General features: G+C 46.5%; 1 protein-coding gene across 2 annotated transcripts in view; it reads right to left on the bottom strand.

The window, feature by feature from the left end:
- Positions 1-8,172: 8,172 nt before the first annotated feature.
- Positions 8,173-19,633, bottom strand: part of STK36 (serine/threonine kinase 36) — a 28,057-nt gene continuing 16,596 nt past the window's right edge. The window contains exons 13-27 of one of the 2 annotated variants that reach the window (XM_067026883.1): positions 18,838-18,935; positions 18,287-18,392; positions 16,102-16,252; positions 15,788-15,915; positions 15,153-15,257; positions 14,692-14,790; positions 14,517-14,605; positions 14,195-14,258; positions 13,889-13,999; positions 12,501-12,575; positions 11,901-12,075; positions 11,493-11,640; positions 11,114-11,261; positions 9,791-10,537; positions 8,173-8,549 (exon numbers count right to left, since the gene is read on the bottom strand). In XM_067026883.1, coding sequence (XP_066882984.1) covers positions 8,406-8,549; positions 9,791-10,537; positions 11,114-11,261; positions 11,493-11,640; positions 11,901-12,075; positions 12,501-12,575; positions 13,889-13,999; positions 14,195-14,258; positions 14,517-14,605; positions 14,692-14,790; positions 15,153-15,257; positions 15,788-15,915; positions 16,102-16,252; positions 18,287-18,392; positions 18,838-18,935 — 2,388 coding nt within the window. In that variant the 3' untranslated portion in view covers positions 8,173-8,405. The remainder of the gene's footprint in view (positions 8,550-9,790; positions 10,538-11,113; positions 11,262-11,492; positions 11,641-11,900; positions 12,076-12,500; positions 12,576-13,888; positions 14,000-14,194; positions 14,259-14,516; positions 14,606-14,691; positions 14,791-15,152; positions 15,258-15,787; positions 15,916-16,101; positions 16,253-18,286; positions 18,393-18,837; positions 18,936-19,633) is intronic. The other variant, XM_067026884.1, reaches the window with a different exon arrangement.

Raw genomic sequence — 19,633 nt, 5'->3', positions numbered from 1 at the left:
AGGCGGTCACAGGGCTCGCGCACACGCAATCGCTTCAACGTGGGTGGGACTCGCCGAGTGGAATTCTGGGAGATGTAGTCTCAAGGTTAAATCCCTGAAAGGCTAAGCTCTGGCGCTCCAGGACCCGCTATACCTAACCCCTATGGACTCTGTCTTCGGCCGTGCCTTAATTTGCTACTCTAAAATCAAAGAGCTCAGGCTTTATTAAAAATTTTTCTTGTAGTTCCTTCCAGTAAGCCTTTGAGTTTGACCCCAGGAAAGGAGAGATCGCCAGATCCGCCATGCTTCCCTCTACCCACCTTCCCCTAACCCCACCCACCCAACAGGCTCCAATTACAACCACCTGCTTACTGGGCTCCAAGTGTGAACTTTAGGAAACACTGACTCAATTAATTATCTCGCCAGGCAAGATGGATTGTACACCCTCAGTCTCAGATGTCCCTAGACCTAATGGATTTGGAGATCTCAAGAGAGCTGGAGGGTGGAAAGAACTTTTCTAAATAGTCTGCTACAGAAATAAAGGGGACAATAAAAGATGAAATTAACCTAAGGAAAATAATTGGGACCAGAACAAAGATGCTTAATGAATATTTGATTTAGGCAACAGTCATTGATAAATGCTAAAATTATTAGAAGGTTGATGGGGGATTTTTACACTGAAAGTACATTTGCTATCACTTGTATATTTTAATCAATCTTAGATCATGAAATGTGGGGCAGCTATAAATTATGTCTCATGATGTGATGCAATTTGAACTACACAGTAATACTTAGGAAGTAGTGTATTTTTGTCTAAATATCAGTTGAATCTGAATCTTAATCAAACTTTTGGCTCCAACTTCCAGTTTTCAGGAAATAAAGAGAAACGCCGTCACAAGAAAGCCATTTGACCAATGCAGAATGTAGGCCAATGTATAGGGGAATGACCTAATTTCTCCGACAATTTCGGAGTATAAAAAAAGAGTGAAGGGCTTCCCTGGTGGCGCAGTGGTTGGGAGTCCGCCTGCCGATGCAGGGGACACGGGTTCGTGCCCCGGTCCGGGAAGATCCCACATGCCGCGGAGCAGCTGGGCCCGTGAGCCATGGCCGCTGAGCCTGCGCGTCCGGAGCCTGTGCTCCGCAACGGGAGAGGCCACAGCAGTGAGAGGCCCGCGTACCACACACACACGAAAAAGAAGAAGAAATCATTATTAATTTTTTTAGTTATTGTAGTTTACTGAATGGTGACCCCCCTGCATTATATCCTTGTGTTAATTCCAGGAACCTGTAAATATTACTTTATATGGCAAAATATGTGATTGAGGATTTTGAGAGGATGATCATGAACGGATTAAGGAATTTTCCTGGATTATCTGGGTGGGCCCTAAACCCAATAAGTATCCCTAGTGAGGCAGAGGGAGCTGGGACAGACACAGAGAATACACAGAAAAAAGGAAGAGGCAGTGTGACCAAGGAGGTACAGATCAGAGTGAAGATGAATGCCTGAGGCTACCAGAAGGTGGAAGAGGAAAGAATGGATTCTTCCTTAGAACATTCTGAGGGAGGAATGGGGTTCCTCAGACAGCTTGATTTCAGAATTCTGGCTTCCAGAACTGTGAGAGAATCTCTGTTGTTTTAAGTCAGTAAATTTGTGGTAATTTTTTCTGGCAGCCACAGGACATTTTGACATCTTTTAAGAGGATATCCTTATTTCTTACAGACACTTTAAGGTATTAAACAACATGATGCCAGGGGGTTGCTTTTGCTTTAAAATACTACAGCAAACACCCTAGTAACAACGAGCACAGGTAGCATCCAGCTCTTAGTTTCTAATACCACTACATTACAAGGAACCAGGGCTTCCTAGAGAAATTCTCAGACTGGGACAGGAAATATACAAAATGAGCCTGAAGCATCTGATAGTGCCAGAAAGAAAGTGTTCCGAAAACAAACAAAAAAACAGATTGGTGGGTGTATGTCACAGGAGCTAACTGAAAGAACTCCCAATGACCAAAGCTCGAACAATTTGAGCAATAAAATTAAATAAATAGTGGTTTATGACCCAAAGTATAAAATATCCATGAGTCCCTGATATAAATAAATGGTTGAATATATTCACAGATGTGATAAAGAGACAAATCTCCTATGCAGAAAAATTCCCCCCAAATTATGTAGATACTCAGCCCTAAAGGAGGGGGAGTATAACCCCCATTTCTTAAGTTTGGGCTGTGCAGAGTGACTTCTTTCCAAAGAGTACAGTATGGAAAGGGAGGTGGAGTAGGGCAAAAGTAGTAACAGTAGAAAAACCTGACAAACATCACTTCTGCCAGGTGATCAAGGTCAACATCAAGTCCTAAGTCATGTAGATAGTATATGCCCTTGATACATGATGAAAATGGCATTTTACTTTTGTGATCTTCCTCCCCAAAACCCATAATTCCACTCTAGGCATGAGAAACACCAGGCAAATTCCAGTAGAGGAGCATCCTACAAAATACCTGACCAGTACTACTCAAAATTGTCAAGGTCACAATGTTCATTGCAGCACTATTTACAATAGCCAGGACATGGAAGCAACCTAAGTGTCCATCGACAGATGAATGGATAAAGAAGATGTGGCACATAGATACAATGGAATATTACTCAGCCATAAAAGAAACGAAATTGAGTTATCTGTAGTGAGGTGGATGGACCTAGAGTCTGTCATACAGAGTGAAGTAAGTCAGAAAGAGAAAAACAAATACCGTATGCTAACACATATATATGGAATCTAAAAAAAAAAAAGTTCTAATGAACCTAGGGGCAGGACAGGAATAAAGACACAGACATAGAGAATGGACTTGAGGACAGGGGGAGGGGGAAGGGTAAGCTGGGACAAAGTGAGAGAGTGGCATGGACATATATACATACACTACCAAATGTAAAATAGATAGCTAGTGGGAAGTAGCTGCATGGCACAGGGAGATCAGCTCGGTGCTGTGTAACCACCTAGAGGGGTGGGATAAGGAGGGTGGTAGGGAGATGCAAGAGGGAGGGGATATGGGGATATACGTAGCATATAGCTGATTCACTTTGTTATACAGCAGAAACTAACACAACACTGTAAAGCAATTATAGTCCAATAAAGACGTTAAAAAAAAATTGTCAAGGTCATCAAAAACAAGAAACTTCTAAGAAACCGTTAGAGCCAGAGGAGCCCAAGGACAGCTAAATGATGTGTAATGAGATCTTGGAACAGAAAAAGGAAATTAGGTAAGAATTAAGGAAATCTGAACAAAATACAGGTTTTAGTTGATAATACAGTTCACCGTTGAACAACACGAGTTTGATGAACCACATGGATCCACTTACATGCAAATATTTTTCAATAAATACATACTACAGTACTACATAATCCACAGTTGGTTGAATCCTTGGATATGGAGGGCTGACTGTAAAGTTATACTCAGATTTTCCATTGTGCAAGGGTCAGCACCCCCAAGCCCTGTGTTTTTCAAGGGTCAACTGTATATCAATACTGGTTCACTGATTGTAATCAAATGTATCAAAATAATGTAAGATGTTAATAATAGGGGAAATTGTGTGTAGGGGCAAGGTATAATACATGAACTCTCTGCACTACCTGTTTGATTTTTCTTTAAATCTAAAACTGTTCTAAAATATAAAGTCTAGTTAAAAAAATAACAAAACAGTAACAGAAATCTCCCTAGCCCACCTTAACTAAGTCATCAGAGGTAACTTCACCAATAATGGGAAAAAGCAACATCATCGGCCTCCAGAAATGATGTACTAAGAGGACACGTCATCACTTATATAGTGTTTCTGCCAAAAATGTATAACTGGAATCAAATCACACACAAAAATCAGATATACCCAAACATCAGATATATTCAAATCACAAAGAAACATCAGATATACTCAAAATATCAATCACTATCGTAAAAGAAAGGAAGGATGAGGAATGGTTCTAGGTTAGAGGCAAAAGAGATATCATAACCAAACACAAAGCATGATCTTGGGTTGGATCCTGGACCAGGAGAAAAATTGGTATAAAGAACATTATTGGAACAATTGGCAATATCTGAATATGGGCTGTAGATTAGTTAATAGTATTATATCAGTGTTGAATTTACTGATTTCATTAATCCCATTAGTTACACTGTGGTTATATAAGTAAATATCCTTGATCTTAAGAAACACAAGTTTTTTTAAAGGTAAAGGGGCATGGTATTTACAACTTACTCCGAAATGGTTCAGAAAAATATGATAAAACCAATTGTGGCAAAATGTTAACAGTTAGTGAATCTGGGTGAAGGGTATATAGGAGTTCTTTGTACTGTTCTTACAACTTTTCTCTAAATTTTAAATTATTTCCAAAAAATGCTTATTTAAAACTATAGCAATGACAAAATTAAACAAGGGAATAGGTAGAAGCAGTGTGATAAAATGTTGATAACAGCTGAATTTGTGGGATCAGGGTATTGGAGGGTTTAGCATGCCATCTCTCTACTTTCATGTGTTCAAAAACTTTAACTTCCTTCTCCCCTCCCCCAAAGTTAAAATACATATGCACTCAAAACAAGCACAAATGCTCAAACCTTCCAGACATTCTCTAAATTCCAGGCACTACTCAGACTTTCATTCCAAATCCTCTCAGCACTTTGTGTGATAATTGCTAGATGTAAAACTGTTTACATATTTTTACATATTTCTTTTTTTTTTTTGGCTGCGTTGGGTCTTCGTTGCCCCGTGCAGACTTTTCTCTAGTTGCAGCGAGGGTTGGGGGGCTACTCTTCGTTGCGGTGTGTGGGCTTCACATTGCGGTGGCTTTTCTTGTTGCAGACCACAGGCTCTAGGCGCGTGGGCTTCAGTAGTTGTAGCACGTGGGCTTCAGTAGTTGTGGCTCGCGGGGTCTAGCGTGCAGGCTCAGTGGTTGTGGCGCACCGGCTTAGTTGTTCCGCAGCATGTGGGATCTTCCTGGACCAGGGCTCGAACCTGTGTCCCCTGCATTGGCAGGCGGATTCTTAGCCACTGCGCCACCAGGGAAGCCCCTGTTTACATATTTCTAATCCTTTAGATTGTATGCTCACAAGGATGGGAACATTTTTCTTATTATGCTTCCTCATAAAATTATTAATAATTGCTTGATGCAATAGCCTAAAAAGTTTGGATGTAAATTTAATTTCTCTACATTAAATTGTTTACGTACCAGATAAGCAAAATATTTCAAGCTAGTGTTTACCAAATTATTTGGAAAAAGCAAAAAATTCCTTTACAAGGTAATTCCCCCTCGTTTACCTTTTAGGAAAAAAAAAAAAAAAACATTTAAAAACACAATACTGCATACATATTTGTGTTAATCCAGATAGGTCTTAGTGAAGTACTGTGGTTTTGTGAAAAACAAAAGCAAAATTTCTGATTTGTCAGAGATACATTCCGATGTACTCATGGATAACATATGTTGCCCAGGATTTGTTTCAAAATACTTAAGTAAAAAAAGGATATGGTAGCTATCGAAGTGGTGATGGGGTTCACTGAACTAATCTACTTTTTTGTATGTTTGAAAATTTCCAGCTAATAGACTTAACGTTCAAAACTAGAGTTTTCCCACCCACTGCCACTCCACTAACAGCCTTCCCCATTTCAGTTAAAGGCAATTCCATCCTTCCAATTTGCTCAGGCCAAAAACCATGGAGTCATCCTTGACTGCTTTCCTTTGTTACACTCTCACATCCAATCAGTCAAGAAAACGTATTCATTCCATCTTCAAAATATATTCAAAATCTGACTACTTTTCAACACTCCATTGGTACCACTCCAGTTCAGGACACCATTATCTCTCATGTGGATTATCACAATAGCCTCCTAACTGCCCACCCTACTTCCTATCCTCCCCCATTCCTCACTGTCCATCACAATACAGGAACGAAGAGCAATCTTTTAGAACATAACGTAGATCTCAGAACTCCTCTGATCCAACTCTCCAATAGATCCCTACTCTATGTAAAATGTAAGGTCTTTAAGGCCTACATCTGGTCCCCATTACCTTCCTGTCCTCATTTCCTACTGTTCTCCCCCCTTCTTCACTTTTTCCATGCAAACTGGCCTCCTCATAGCTCCTCAAGCACTCCAGGCATACTTCCATATGGCCATACTCCAATGGCCTTTGAAGACCATTCTCCCTGCATAGTCTTTTCCCTCAGAGAGCTGCACTGCTTTGTTCAAATGTCTTTGTTCAAATGTCACCTTCTAAGTGAAGTCTACCCTGGCTATCCAACTCAGCACTCATCCCCCCCTTCCTGCTTTGTATTTCTCTGGAGCTTTTATCACATTCCTACATACTAAAAAATTCATTTTAAAAAAATTTTCTTTAAGTAACTTAATATTTTATTTATTTATTTTTGGCTGGCTTGGGTCTTTGTTGCTGCGCATAGGCTTTCTCTAGTTGCGGTGAGCAGGGGCTACTCTTCGTTGTGGTGCACGGGCTTCTCATTGCGGTGGCTTCTCTTGTTGCGGAGCACGGGATCTAGGCATGCGGGCTTCAGCAGTTGTGGCGCACAGTCTTAGTTGCTCCAAGGCATGTGGGATCTTCCCTGACCAGGGCTCAAACCCATGTCCCCTGCATTGGCAGGTGGATTCTTAACCGCTGCTCCACCAGGAGAGTCCACAATTCACTCACTTTAGTAAGCCCACTGTCTCCCCAACCAGAATGGAAACTCTATGACAAACAGGCATTGCTTTACCTCCAGTGCCTAGAATAGTATCTGGCATATAGAAAGGACTCAATAAATATACATTGTAGAAAATATACCGGTGGTTGCCAAGGGGGGAGGGGCCTGGGAGAGGGTTGGATTGGGAATTTGGGATTAGCAGATGCAAACTGGTATATATAGAATGGATAAACAACAAGGTCCTACTGTATAGCACAGGGAACTATATTCAATATCCTGTGACAAACCATAATAGAAAAGAATATGAAATAGAATGTATATGTTTGTATAACTGAGTCACTGCTGTACAGCAGTAATTAACACATTGTAATTCAACTATACGTCAATAAACAACTTTAAAAAACAAATAAATAAATAAATATATATTGAACTGAACTGAAATAATCTGGATAGGAGGGAATTATGGTGGTCTCTAGAAAAAAATGTTATTTTTGCCAAAATATAAACACAGACAGTGGGCAATGAAGACGAGGTCTAAATGAATTCTTTATAAAAATAAAGGCACCTTACTCATCTTTCATTTCTAAAACAAGTGGAATTTAAGGAAAGACAAAAAGTAGTCTCCCTATGTTACAGATGGAGAAATTAGGGCTCTGGGAAGCTGGTTGCAAGCTATCCAGTGAGTGAAGGTTTAAGCTTTTCAGTATGGATTATGATTTTAACCAATGGCCCTGCCAAACATCCCTTTCTGGTAAACTGCACAATCTCCATAAACAGCCATCCTTCTAAAGCAGCTGGGCTTCCCTATACATTGAAACTCCACCAAATATTAAAACTAGTCACTAAGCCTGAGATCAGAAAGCAATCCAATTTACTCCTCTGTTTAATCCTACCCTTCCCTATTTCAGCTCCACTGGCCCTGGCTTGGAAGTAGGTGACCACATGCAGCTCATCTGGGATGGAGGAAGCTGGAAGGCAAGAAAAGCTCCCAAACCAGGATCTTCTGTGAACAGAAAACCAGTGCTTCCAGCATCACACATCAGCTAAAAGAGCTGAACCTCTCAACTCTTTACCCTGGCAGCTCCAAGTAGGGTTAAAAAAAAAAAAAAAAAAAAGTAAAAAGGAAGCAGAGAGGGAGGGAGGGAGGGAGGGAGGGAAGGAAAGAAGGAAGGGAGGAAAGGGAAGGGAAGGCAGGAAGGAAGGAAGAAAGAAAAGGTACACTCCCACCCCCACCAATGGATGGGAATGGGGGCTACAGGCTGGGGAGCCCTCCATACCAGGGACTGATGGCATTTATCCCCATAGCAGGCTATCCCCTAGAGGCAAGCTCTGTCTTCATCACTGTCCTGGGACCACTGCATCTAAAACAAGAACCTGCTGGGAAGATTTCAGGAGCTCCAGAAAGGAAGAGACCTCTCAGGTAGAAGGTGTATCCCTAAGGTCCAGAAGGCATGTCCCTTGGGTTTAAAGCCACATTATTGGAGAAAAGACCCCCTGATGTAGAGAAGAAAGGAATCTCCTCTGGCACCAACAACAGTGAAGTTTACTGGCTGAAATCATCCTGAATCTAGGGGAAAGAAGGAGCTTTATACATAAACCTCTTCTAGGTTCTCGTTCTCAAATCAGTTGATTGGCAGCTTATCTCTTTCAGTCTCTTTAGCTCTTGGTTGAGTTGGTGGCTTGTAGAGCAGAAAAAGGAAGGGTTGGCAACAGTAGGGCAATGAAGGTTGGAGGCTGGACCCCAGGAATCTGGGGTCATGTATTGTGGGTTGGCCTCAAGAGGTGAATGAGTTTCCTGCAGTGTTTGGCAGAGGCCGGCCTGGGACTGCTATGTGGCAGTAACTGATTCCCCAGAGAGAGCAAGGCTAATTTCTCACTGGCACCCAGGGACACCAGCACCTGTGGGATAAAGAGAGATGATAGAACATGACATGCAGAGGACTGTGATTTGGCCCAGCAATTCCCACTCTAGAAAAGGAAGAAAAAGAAAATGAGCTCTTGGGGACTCAAAATAGGTTGTGTGGGAAAAGACAGACCTTGGAGACAGGAATCACCAGGACCAGAGGTCTATTTCCATTCTCTTTGGTTACAGACCACGAAACCAAGGCACCAAAGGACCCATGCACTTGTCCCCAGGAAGAGGTAATAAATGCAGCAGTAAAAGTAAGACAAAAGGTGAGACTCCCAGCTGTGGATCTAGACCAGTAGGTCTGGACCTCCTTACCACCAAGAATCCCTTTTATTATTTCCCCACACAGATTGCAAAAAAACTCTAATATATATCACAACCATCCTGTCAAAACTTCTCTTCTGCATGAACCACCCAATGCTACCACATTGAACTATTATAATTTGGAGGTTTAGCTTTATCATAGGTAGATGTATGATTTTTCCATTGGGCTGTTTATATACTGAGAATTGAGCAGAAAAAAGAAAAAACAGAGTAAAGCAGTGGTTAAGAACATGGACTCTAGGAACTTCCCTGGTGGTCCAATGGTTAAGACTCCATGCTTTCACTGCAGGGGCCACAGGTTCAATCCCTGGTCAGGAAACTAAGATCCCGCATGCCATGTGGCACAGCCAAAGGAAAAAAAAAAAAAAAACAAAACAGCATGGGCTCTGGACTTTAGACTCTTGAGTTCAAAAGTCCAAACCTACATATTAGCTTTGTAACTTGGACAAGTTATTAAATTCTTTGTGCCTCAGTTTCATTGCCTGCAAAATGAGAAGCAAAGCTTAAAACAGATAATAAAGGTAAAATGCTTAGCATGGTACTTTTCACATGGTAAGTGCTAAAAAAGATAGTTAGCACCTTTGTGGCCCTCAGAATGAAACCATTCTATACCTCAACGTCTAGTCTTCCCTCACCTCCCTCCTGCACAGCCTCCAGAAGAAACACTGGTCCTTGAGATCCCAGGCATCTCCTAGCCCAATAGAGCCCTCTTCCAGGTCCCCTCCCTTCTCCAGGTACGAAATGTTAGATGAAAAACTCATGACCAAGTCACGGCCCCTGGGTTTCCTGCTCCCAGAGAAGGATACAGCTTGGGTTTCTAGATGTCCCAATTCCTTAAAGACTATCTCAGAAAAATGTTGTGAAAACCAGCCCCATCATGGTGATTCCTCAGTCCCCTCAGGTGTACCTGATGGATGCAAGGCTCCTGTCGGAGGCTCCGGAGGGCAATGAGGGCAGCCTCCTTCACGTTTAGTTGGGGGTCTCCACACGCCACCTCTAGGAGCCGCTGGGGTACTTGGCACTGTAACAGCTTGTCCCCCAAACCCTCAGGCCCCAAGTTGCCCAGAGCTGATGCGGCATTGCGCCGGATACCAGCCTGAGGATCTCCAAGCAGCTGGGTCATACCGGGCACCGCGGCTGCCAGGGCAGGCCCCAGGGGACCAGCTTGGTAGGCTGCATTGCCCACAGCAAAGCTGGCACTGTGCCGCACAGCAGGGTCCTTGTCTCCAAGCCCCAGCAGCAGAAGGTTGAGTAGTCCTAGCTGGCTCTGCAGGGCCCCGCGCAGGGCTCCGCTGTGCTGGAACAAGTGTCCCAGGAGCCTGTAAGTACGGGCCCGCACAGAATTCTCTGGGTGGCCCAGGAGGCTGCGCAGGGGCCGATAGGATTCATCGGGGCCAGCCAGGAGTTCTTGGATAAAGGACAAATGGCTGGGAGACAGTACCCGGGCGGTGTGGGCCAGGAGGGAGAGAAGGTCAGAGGTCAGCAGTGGCTGGTCACCCAGGAGGGCAGCTGAGAGGAATGAGATGGTGGTTGTAGGGCAGGAGGCTACTGTGCTCACAAACTGGTTGAGAGAGGGGGGCTCCGAGAGGGCCAGGAGTGTGAGCAGACCGATGGGCAGCTCGGCTTGTGTCAGTGGAAGATGGTGGCGGCAGACCTGGAGAAGGGGGAGGGGTGCAGGCAAAAGAGCTCAGGGAGAGGGAGAATACACTGCAGCTAGGTAACGAGACGGAGCCCACAGTCTGGGAGACAGAAAAGCCAAACTCTGGTGAGAATATCACAGAGAGCCGGAAGACCTGAGCCACAGCACTGCACGTGAGACACAACGTGGAGCCCAGGAGAACAGGTCCTTCCCAAGTCCATGCCTTTCTCTGCAAGGACTTAGTCTCTCTGCTTTCGAGACCCGCTCACTGCTTAATGCCAACAATTTCCAAGGAAGTGATTCCCAGCTGAGGAGCTGAGTCTCCAGGGCCTAGACTGAGATATCCGCCTCACTGGGCTCCAAGCGAATCCAGGTATTAGACTGATGGAGAGAAGAGGCATCAGCCCAGCTCCAACCACATGCCTCTGTTCAGGCCCGAATGTTTTCTCCACTCAACTCTCAGACCAAGCCAGGTGCTGTACTCCTACAGGGGCCTGGGAGAGCCCCGGAGCTGTCGGGAAGTGAATTTGAGTACACAAGGTTGGGCCACCTTCCTCTTCCACCTTCCTGCCTGGGTAGCTTCCCCAGTACCTGCAGCAGGTGGGCTGTGACTTCTGAGTCTGTGAGGTCAGCCAAGACACCTTCAAGGAGGTCAGCGTCCACATCCAGGGCGAAGGGGAAGCAGAGGAGCTGGCAGACAGAGAGCACCACGATGGGGAGAAACTCAGGCCCTTGAGGCCTAAGGAGGGGAGAGTGGAAGGATATACTCAGTCTGCTGCACCCACCCTTTAGCTTTCTTCCCCCGACTCTTCTCAAATTCCCTAGTCCATCTCTCCTTCCCCAACCTCAGTAATCCCATTTCTTGCCTCACAGCTCAAGCTGTCAGCTCTTTCTCTCCTGCCTTCCCCTCCTCCTACCCTCAACAGCCAACGTTGAATTTTCTGGTCTCCCTCCTCTAGCTCCAACTCACGCCTGGGTCAGTTGATGCAGGAAGCTGGGCGAAAGCAGATGCTTCAGGGTGGACATGAGGATACTTCCACGCTGAGACAGGTGGCTCAGGCATAACTGGGGTTCCTGGGTAAAGGTGGCCATGGCCAGGCTCAGCAGGGCTGCCATGCCTGGAAACACCAAGAATGGAGACCCAGTAGAGCAGGCAAGAGGTCAGGATGCCCCTGCGTCCCCAAGGCTCTCAGGGCTGCCAGCTGTTCAGTCCCTTCCCCGTCCTTGAGCAGCTCCAGCATAGACTCTGCCATCCTCTCCCCAGACAGCAGCAGCAGTAGCCATCTCCATGGGCTAACCCAGTTCCAGGCTGTTTCCTCTTGAAGAGGAATCAACACACACTGGCCCGACAAAAGGGGCCGTGCTGTTGGAAAGATACCTTGGGGTGAGATCAGTGTCCAGTCTGGCTCCAGGCTTTGTGGACTGGACAGTGACAGCTCCTCTTCCTGTACAGATGCCTCCTCAGGGAGCCTCAGCACCATGGAGAAGCGGTGCCACAGAACAGTCCACATTTCTGAGCTAGCCACGACGCTTACTGGATTACCCTTCCCTTGCTAGAGACAAAATTGAATGAGGGTAAACGAGGAGGTCCAAGACAGGAGTCAAAATGCCTTTTTCTACTCTTGTCCCTGACCTACGAGGAAGAGGAGTCCCGGAAATAATTCCTTCTGTTTTCCCACCTAGGATTTCCCTGTTGTCCCAGTTCCCTCGCTTATCACATCTTAACCCCTGACCTCTCAACCCATGTGTATGTCTACTGGAAACCAGGGAATTACAGCTTTCTTCCCACTGAATCCCAAGGGATGGAGCTGAATGGTGCCCCTTAAAGGGTCTGTACTGATGGCAGATGGGCCCAATTTAAGGCCATCACAGGCAGTTTGAGAGGAGAGGTGACTGTGTTGCTTCTTCCTTCCTATTGGCCAGTGGCTCCCCAAAGCAGCTCTCCTCACTTCCCATCCGTCCTAGGATGCAGCTGTACCTGGGTGAGCAGCTGCAGCAGAAGGATGAGGAGGCCATCATAGAACCCATAGCCACCCGGCGGGGTCAGCCGGACCTGCCGGAGAGAGGTGGGAAGAGAGCAGATCTGAGAGGGGTGAGGTGACCACACAGGCCTGTGCTCCCAACTCCAAGTCAGGCAGAGGGAGTTCTTCTTCAGCCTGGTGTAGCAGGGAGAGTTCTTTTGGACTTAGGAGTCTTGGCTCCTGCCTGGTTGTTCAATGACTAACTCTGTCCTAAAGACACACAGTCAGTAAAGTAAGCAGCCAGACAAACCATTACAGCTTAGGAAGATGCTTGCTACATGAGAGGCTGTGAGGGAGGGCTGTGGAGAGGGAAGGGGACACAGTTGAGAGTGCTAACTCTGCCTCCTGGAGGTAGGAAACTGATGGGATTAAAAGTTTAAAAGGGAGATGAGGGGGAGGGAGGAAGATGCAAGAGGGAAGAGATATGGGGACATATGTATCTGTATAACTGATTCACTTTGTTATAAAGCAGAAACTAACACACCATTATAAAGCAATTATACTCCAATAAAGATGTTAAATAAATAAATAAATAAATAAATAAATAAAATTTAAAAATAAAAAAGGGAGACGAGGAAGGGAGAGGTCATAGCTTCCATAAAGGCAGACGAGGAAGGGAGAGGTCATAGCTTCCATAAAGGCAGGTCGTGAGAGAGCACAGTGAACTTTGGAAATGTTAACTCTTTGGTGGAGCAGGATCAGAGAGCCCAGAGGGACCAGATGAGCTTTGAGTAGCCTGCTAACCAATTCAGATATTAATCCAGAAAGCGTGGGAAGCCACTGAGGACTTACACAAGCTCCACATGGGCAAGATTTTTTTGTCTCTCCTTTCACTACTGTATTCTCAGAGCCGAGAATAGTGCCTGGTACTCACCACTATATTTATGTGTGAAATAATTACTGGTTGAACAAATGGGCAGGTTTTCCTTTAAGAAAGCTTACTTTGGTGGCAGTGAAGAAAATGGACTGCAGAGGAGAGAGGCTGGAGGGGAGATCCTTCAGGAGGCAAGTGCCAGAGTGTGTGTGTGTGTGTGTGTGAGAGAGAGAGAGAGAGAGAGAGAGAGAGACACACACACACACACACACACACACACACACACACACACGATGCCTCCCCCTCCCCCTTCAGAGGTCCTGCAAGTTAACAACAAACCTAAAGCCCTGACAGTCTGGGCTCAGAGGGATCTATTATCCAAGGGCAGAAAGATAGGACAGGAAAGACGCCTTGATTCTCTCACACTCCTTAGTTTACTCTAGGCTTGCTGGCATTTCGGTCTTTCTCCCTGAACGCAGACCTTATTTGACTCAGAGAAAACGCATGTCGGCATTCCCTGGTAGAGCTCACCTCCGCAGGGGCGGACAGGGCATGTGTGGCAGCTGCAATCCACTCCGCAGGCTGGACGTCAAAAGTCACCCCTTGCTGACCAAGCTGTCCCAACAGACAGGCTGCCGCGCTCTGCGGAGAGTTAGACAAGGCGGAGGAATGTCCGCATCTGAATGGTCCTCGGGACAGGCAGAGAGGATTTATTTCTCTGTCCTGGTCCAGAAGAATGCCTCACAAACAGCTGCAAATTAGGAAATGACTCTCCTGCTTGCAGAAGGGTGGGATGATAGGGTGAAAAGTGGAGGAAGATGAAGGGTGAAAACTCACCACAAGAGAGACGACGTGTGAATGGGTAAAGACAGTAGCAACCTCACTGCCTAGCTTCTCCATTCTGGAATAAAGAGATACATCAAGGCTGCTGCGTGGCCTGCTCTCTCCCTTGGATGGCACTCTCCACCTAGGCTGCATGTCCACCTCCAAGGCACAAAGTTGGTGGGAATCTAGGTCTCTTCTTTGTACAGAAACCCTCACACTCTCTGTCCCAATCCCTTCTAAGGATAGGCCGTAGGGTGTCACTCCCCACAATCCATGTCTGGGTGAGCTATGTGGGTGGAAGATTTCAGTGGAGAGACCCTGCTTTATGACTCACCCAGAAGGCAGATCTTGGAGGTGAAGGACAAGAAGGGAGAGGAGGTACAGTGTCACTTCAGCAGACTCTTCCCAATCCACTACCTTTACCTACAAAGGAAACCCGAGATAACAGAGGCTCCTCTGATTGAGATGGTGGAGCCCCCAAGAGATGCCCACTCGTGCTGCTGGCCTACCTTGCCCTGGACCAACTTCCACAGTGACTCCAAGGCCAGAGGCTCTTGCCCTAGAAGACGGCACAGGGGCTTACTGACGTGGCAGCAGGAGTAGAGAACCTAAAGGGAGTAGGAAGGAGTCTGTAAGGGAGGCAGAGCAGCCCCTGGGCTCCTAAATTGAAAGGCTCAGCTGACAGCAGGCTAGCCTCTCGACAGATCTAGTATCCACAACTAGGGATATTAGAGAAATTCAGGCCACTTCGGCCTCTTGCTGAAAGAATGTGAGATGTGGACACTTCTTGGTTCTACTGAGGACTGGCTGACAGTAGGGCCATCTCAGCTGAACAGTTTTACAAGCAGAAAGGGGTCCTCCAAGGGGTGGGGGGGTGTCTCTCATTTCTCTCAGTGTCTCTTTCTCTCTCTCTTAGTCCTTGGGGTGAAAAAGAAGTCTGAAAGGCCAAGAGTTAATGGGCAGGCAGTACCTTGAGAAGGTGTAGGCACAGGATGGGATGCTGCAGGCCAGAGATGAGGGATGACCTCAGTTGGTTGCTGTCTTCAGTGAGCTGGTTTGCCAAATGCCGAGAGATCTGTAGAGACGTACCTGAAGACTCAATCCCATTCCCATTATTCCAATCCCATTCCTCTCATATCTCCAACTAATCAGGACTCTTAACCCCTTGCTAGCCACTCTTCCCCAGATTCACCAGGAACCTCAGCCCCCATTCCATTCACAGTCTTCATGGCCAGTGGAGAACCAAAAGGCAAGGCCTAGTTAAGTCCCACTGCAGGCAGGTACAGAGGCAAGTGTTGCTAGCCAAAAGGGAGCAGGAAATCTGAATCTTGAACCCTTGAGGAAGCATCACTGGTGGCTTCAGATCAGCTACCCCACCACATGGGCAGTTTGTCACTGAGCTCTCTAATCAGCTGGCCAAGGGCTCTGGGATTTTGGCTACATCAAGTTCTACAAGTGGCCCAAATCTAGTGGGGGCATCTGTTTCTGGAAGTACTGAGTAAAGGGAGGCATAAAAGCTTATTTCTCTGCCTTTCTGAAAAGCTGGGCCAGCCTCCCCTATTCTGGCAACAGGGAGGACAGGAACAAAAAAACCGTAGCTCAGACCTGCTCCTTGGCTTCCCCGCAGCCAGGCAGCCCCACAGGAGCAGTGCATAAGGCTGCCAGTGCCGAGGCGATGGCTCCAGGCAGATCCCCACTCTGCTCCCGAAGCGGCTGGCTCACCTCGGGGGCTCCTACGAGAAAGGCAAAGAATGCAGGAAGGTGTTGGGTGTTTCAGATTCCCCATTCTTTCCCTCAGTTTATAGTTACTTAACACTCACTAAATGCCAGGTCTATTCTAGGTAATGGCAGGAGAAAGAGCAGAGCTGGACCTACTCGACAAGTAGGTCGAGAGAACCTTACCTTCCCATTCCAGTTACCTGGGGGGCTGTGGAAAGGGAACTGTGGAACTGTCAAGCCATGAAGGAGCCCGTCCAACACAGCCTGCTGTGTGGTCATCAGGCTGGAGTAGAAAGCTCGGGAGATGGTCCAGCTGTTCCCATCCATGGCTTCACACAGAACAGTAAAGCACTAAGGGAGATAAGGCAGGGTTAACAGCAGGCACATGAGAAAACTGACTGGACTTAGGATAAGGAGCAGGAGTTCCTGGAGAACCTGAGAAAGGAGGAGAAAAACCCAGGGGGACCAACTGATGGACTCTAAGTATTCCTCACAAAGAAAGTGCAGTATAACTGCCTTCACATTTCAAGGACAGGAATTTTAGGTGTCAATCCTTTTATTCTGATCAGCTGCTCCCTAGATGATGTTTCTCAAAGTATTATCTGTGGACCCTGAGTATAAGAATTCCTGGGGATTCATGGGTCCTTCTCAACCCAGTCTTATTGATTCAGAATTTCGAGAGGTGGGGAATTTATTCCAAACTCCCAAGCTACTCAGTGCACAATGACATATGAGAAGTGCTGACCAATAATGTGAGTCACTACTGGCCAAAATTTACGTTAGATGTTAAAAGCTTCCTGACCGGAAAGGGTGAAGGATGTTAAAATGGGCTCTCAGAATTCTGAGAAAAGACTGGGCTTCCCTGGTGGCGCAGTGGTTGAGAATCCGCCTGCCAATGCAGGGGACACGGGTTCGAGCCATGGTCCGGGAAGATCCCACATGCTGGGGAGCAACTAAGCCCGTGCGCCACAGCAACTGAGCCTGCTCTCTAGAGCCCATGCTCCGCAACAAGAGAAGCCACCGCAATGAGAAGCCCACGCACCGCAAGGAAGAGTAGCCCCCACTCACCACAACTAGAGAAAGCCCGTGTGCAGCAATGAAGACCCAATGCAGCCAAAAATAAATAAGTAAATAAATTTATTTTTAATTTTTTTTAAAAAGGGCTTCTCTGGTGGTGCAGTGGTTGAGAATCTGCCTGCTAATGCAGGGGACGTGGGTTCGAGCCCTGGTCTGGGAGGATCCCACATGCTGCAGAGCAACTAGGCCCGTGAGCCACAACTACTGAGCCTGCGCATCTGGAGCCTGTGCTCCGCAACAAGAGAGGCCGCGATGTTGAGAGGCCCGCGTACCGCGATGAAGAGTGGCCCCCGCTTGCCACAACTAGAGAAAGCCCTCGCACAGAAACAAAGACCCAACACAGCAAAAATAAATAAATTAATTAATAAACTCCTACCCCCAACATCTTCTTTAAAAAAAAAAACAACAGAAGAGAAGAGACTGAATGGACTGCTAGCTGCTAGCTGGAAGTAGGAATGTAGCCCAGATCTGTGCTCCCAGTTTCTAGTCTGAACAACGACCAGGCAATTGTTTCCTTCCTTGAACATGTTTCTCTCCGTCTCCTCTGAGATCAGTCAGAACTCAACTATTTTCTCTTTCAAGCCTCCCTTCCCATCCCTCACCTCCAGAGTCCAGGAGAGAGAACCGACAAAGGTTACTAGTCTGTAGAACAAACAAGGTTGGGAATACTAGCTGATCTGTAAGTCTATTCAAGAAGAAATACTTCTATTTGTGGTTCCCTAAAATAGGCCACACTGCTTAATGCCTCTGGGCTTTAATATAGGTTGCTCTTTCTACCCGGAATGTCCTCCCTACTTTCCTGCCTCATCCACCTGGCAAACTTCTGTGCATTCTTCAAATCCTAGCAGAGATTATTTCCTTCAAGATTTCTTCTATGACCCTTAGGGACTTCCCTGGAGGTCCAGTGGTTAAGACCCCGTGCTTCCACTGCAGGGGGCGTGGGTTCAATCCCTGGTCAGTGAACTAAGATCCCACATGCTGCGTGGCGGGTCCAAAAGAAAAAAAAAAACGATTTCTTCTATGACCCTCCAAGTAGCGTTAGTCTTCTCCAGTGGTGCTTCGGCATTTTACATGAAGTTCTAATGTACTTTTCACACTGTTGTCCTTGATCACATCTCTCCTATTAGACTAGCCCTGATCCCTTGAAGATGGGGACTTTCTCTTACTCAGATGGCATATGGCACATAGCTGGCATTCAACAAACATTTGTTGTATTACCTCGATCTAACCCTACAGAGCCATAAAAAAGAGGATGGGAGAGACACAGGGAAAACCACAGACAGAAATCTGAAAGGGGGAGCAGATTACCATAAGGCTGTCCTTCCGCAAAGTCTGCTCGGAGTCTTCTGGTTGGGCCAGTAGTTTCCCCAAGAGCTCCAGAAATAGGTTGGCAGCCTCCTGAAATACCTGTAGGCTAGGAAAAAATGAGTCCGTGGTTTCTTCTCATCTCTCTACTAAAAGCCCACATGCTGTGAATGGGTCAGTTCAGGGCAGGTAGGAGAATCTCTGCAAAGGAACACATCAGAGTGCTCTCTCCCCTCTCCCCTCACACACACACACAGTCTCACATACATACCTCCAGGCCTCTTTGTCATTTTCTCTAGCTTATTCACACCCTGAGCCTTCCATTTAGTGTGACTGCTAACCCTTAGAACCTGAAATTCCGTGGGCAAACTTGGAGGTGTCTCGGGGTCCTTAAGAGGACTAGGTGGACTCTAAGAGGTCACTCAGCTGACCCCTAAACCTGGCACAAATCATGGCTTCTCCTTACTTAGCCTCTTCCTAATGGGGATGGGAAGAAATGGGGGTAGAAACTGAAGCCAAACTGGCCAACAGAGCAAAACTGCCTCTCATCCCACCTGTCACCTGTCTGGCTCCTCTCCAGATTGAAGGTGCAGGCAAAGTAGGCCTGAATCACAGCCATCAGGTCCCGTAAGAAGGTCCCATACCAACATTGCTGCCAGGGAAGAGGACAGAGAGTTAGGGCAATGTAGGGGATGGAAACAAAGACTAAGGGAAAAGGGTGTCAGATATCCAGTTCGGCTGAGCAAACAGAAAGGGACAGAGAGAAGAGAGAGTTTGGACAGAGAGAGGAGATCCAGAGGTAACAGTGGCGGCCGACGGGCTGTAAACAGCCAGAAAATGTATCTTGTTTGGGCCTGAACAGCATTTTGGAGTTTAGGAGGTTCCATTTTTCAAAAGAGCTCAAATTCTTTTCTAAATTCCTTAAAAACTCTCAAGACTAACACTCATCAGCAGAGTGCAGCTTCCAGCCGCCAAGCCTTGGCCACATTAAACATTCCTGCATTCCGGCCTCTCAGCTCAGCTGCGTCGGGACACAGCACAGGGACGTGGACACTGAGACTCACTCCTAGCTCTCCCGCTTATCATCTCCATGACCACTGACAAGGCACCGCCCGTGTGTGAGTTAGTTAATCTCTGAATTTCAGTACCCTGCTCTATAAAATCAGGCCGGTAAAGCCTAGGATTGTACCTTTCAAAATACAGTGCTCTAAATATTGCGAAATTGCACATAAAAATCTGGATTTCTAGCTTTTCTTGGAAAACTGCAGGATCTGGCACCACTGAGCCCACATTCCCACCTAGCAACAGTGAGCCGGCGCTGAGGAGAGGATGCCCCGTTCCGACCGAGCA

Source organism: Kogia breviceps, chromosome 2 (assembly GCF_026419965.1).
Source record: "Kogia breviceps isolate mKogBre1 chromosome 2, mKogBre1 haplotype 1, whole genome shotgun sequence".
NCBI classification, from domain to species: Eukaryota; Metazoa; Chordata; class Mammalia; order Artiodactyla; family Physeteridae; genus Kogia; species Kogia breviceps.
The sequence above is the reverse complement of the archived record's forward strand: the minus strand, read 5'-3'. Positions and strand labels throughout refer to the sequence as shown.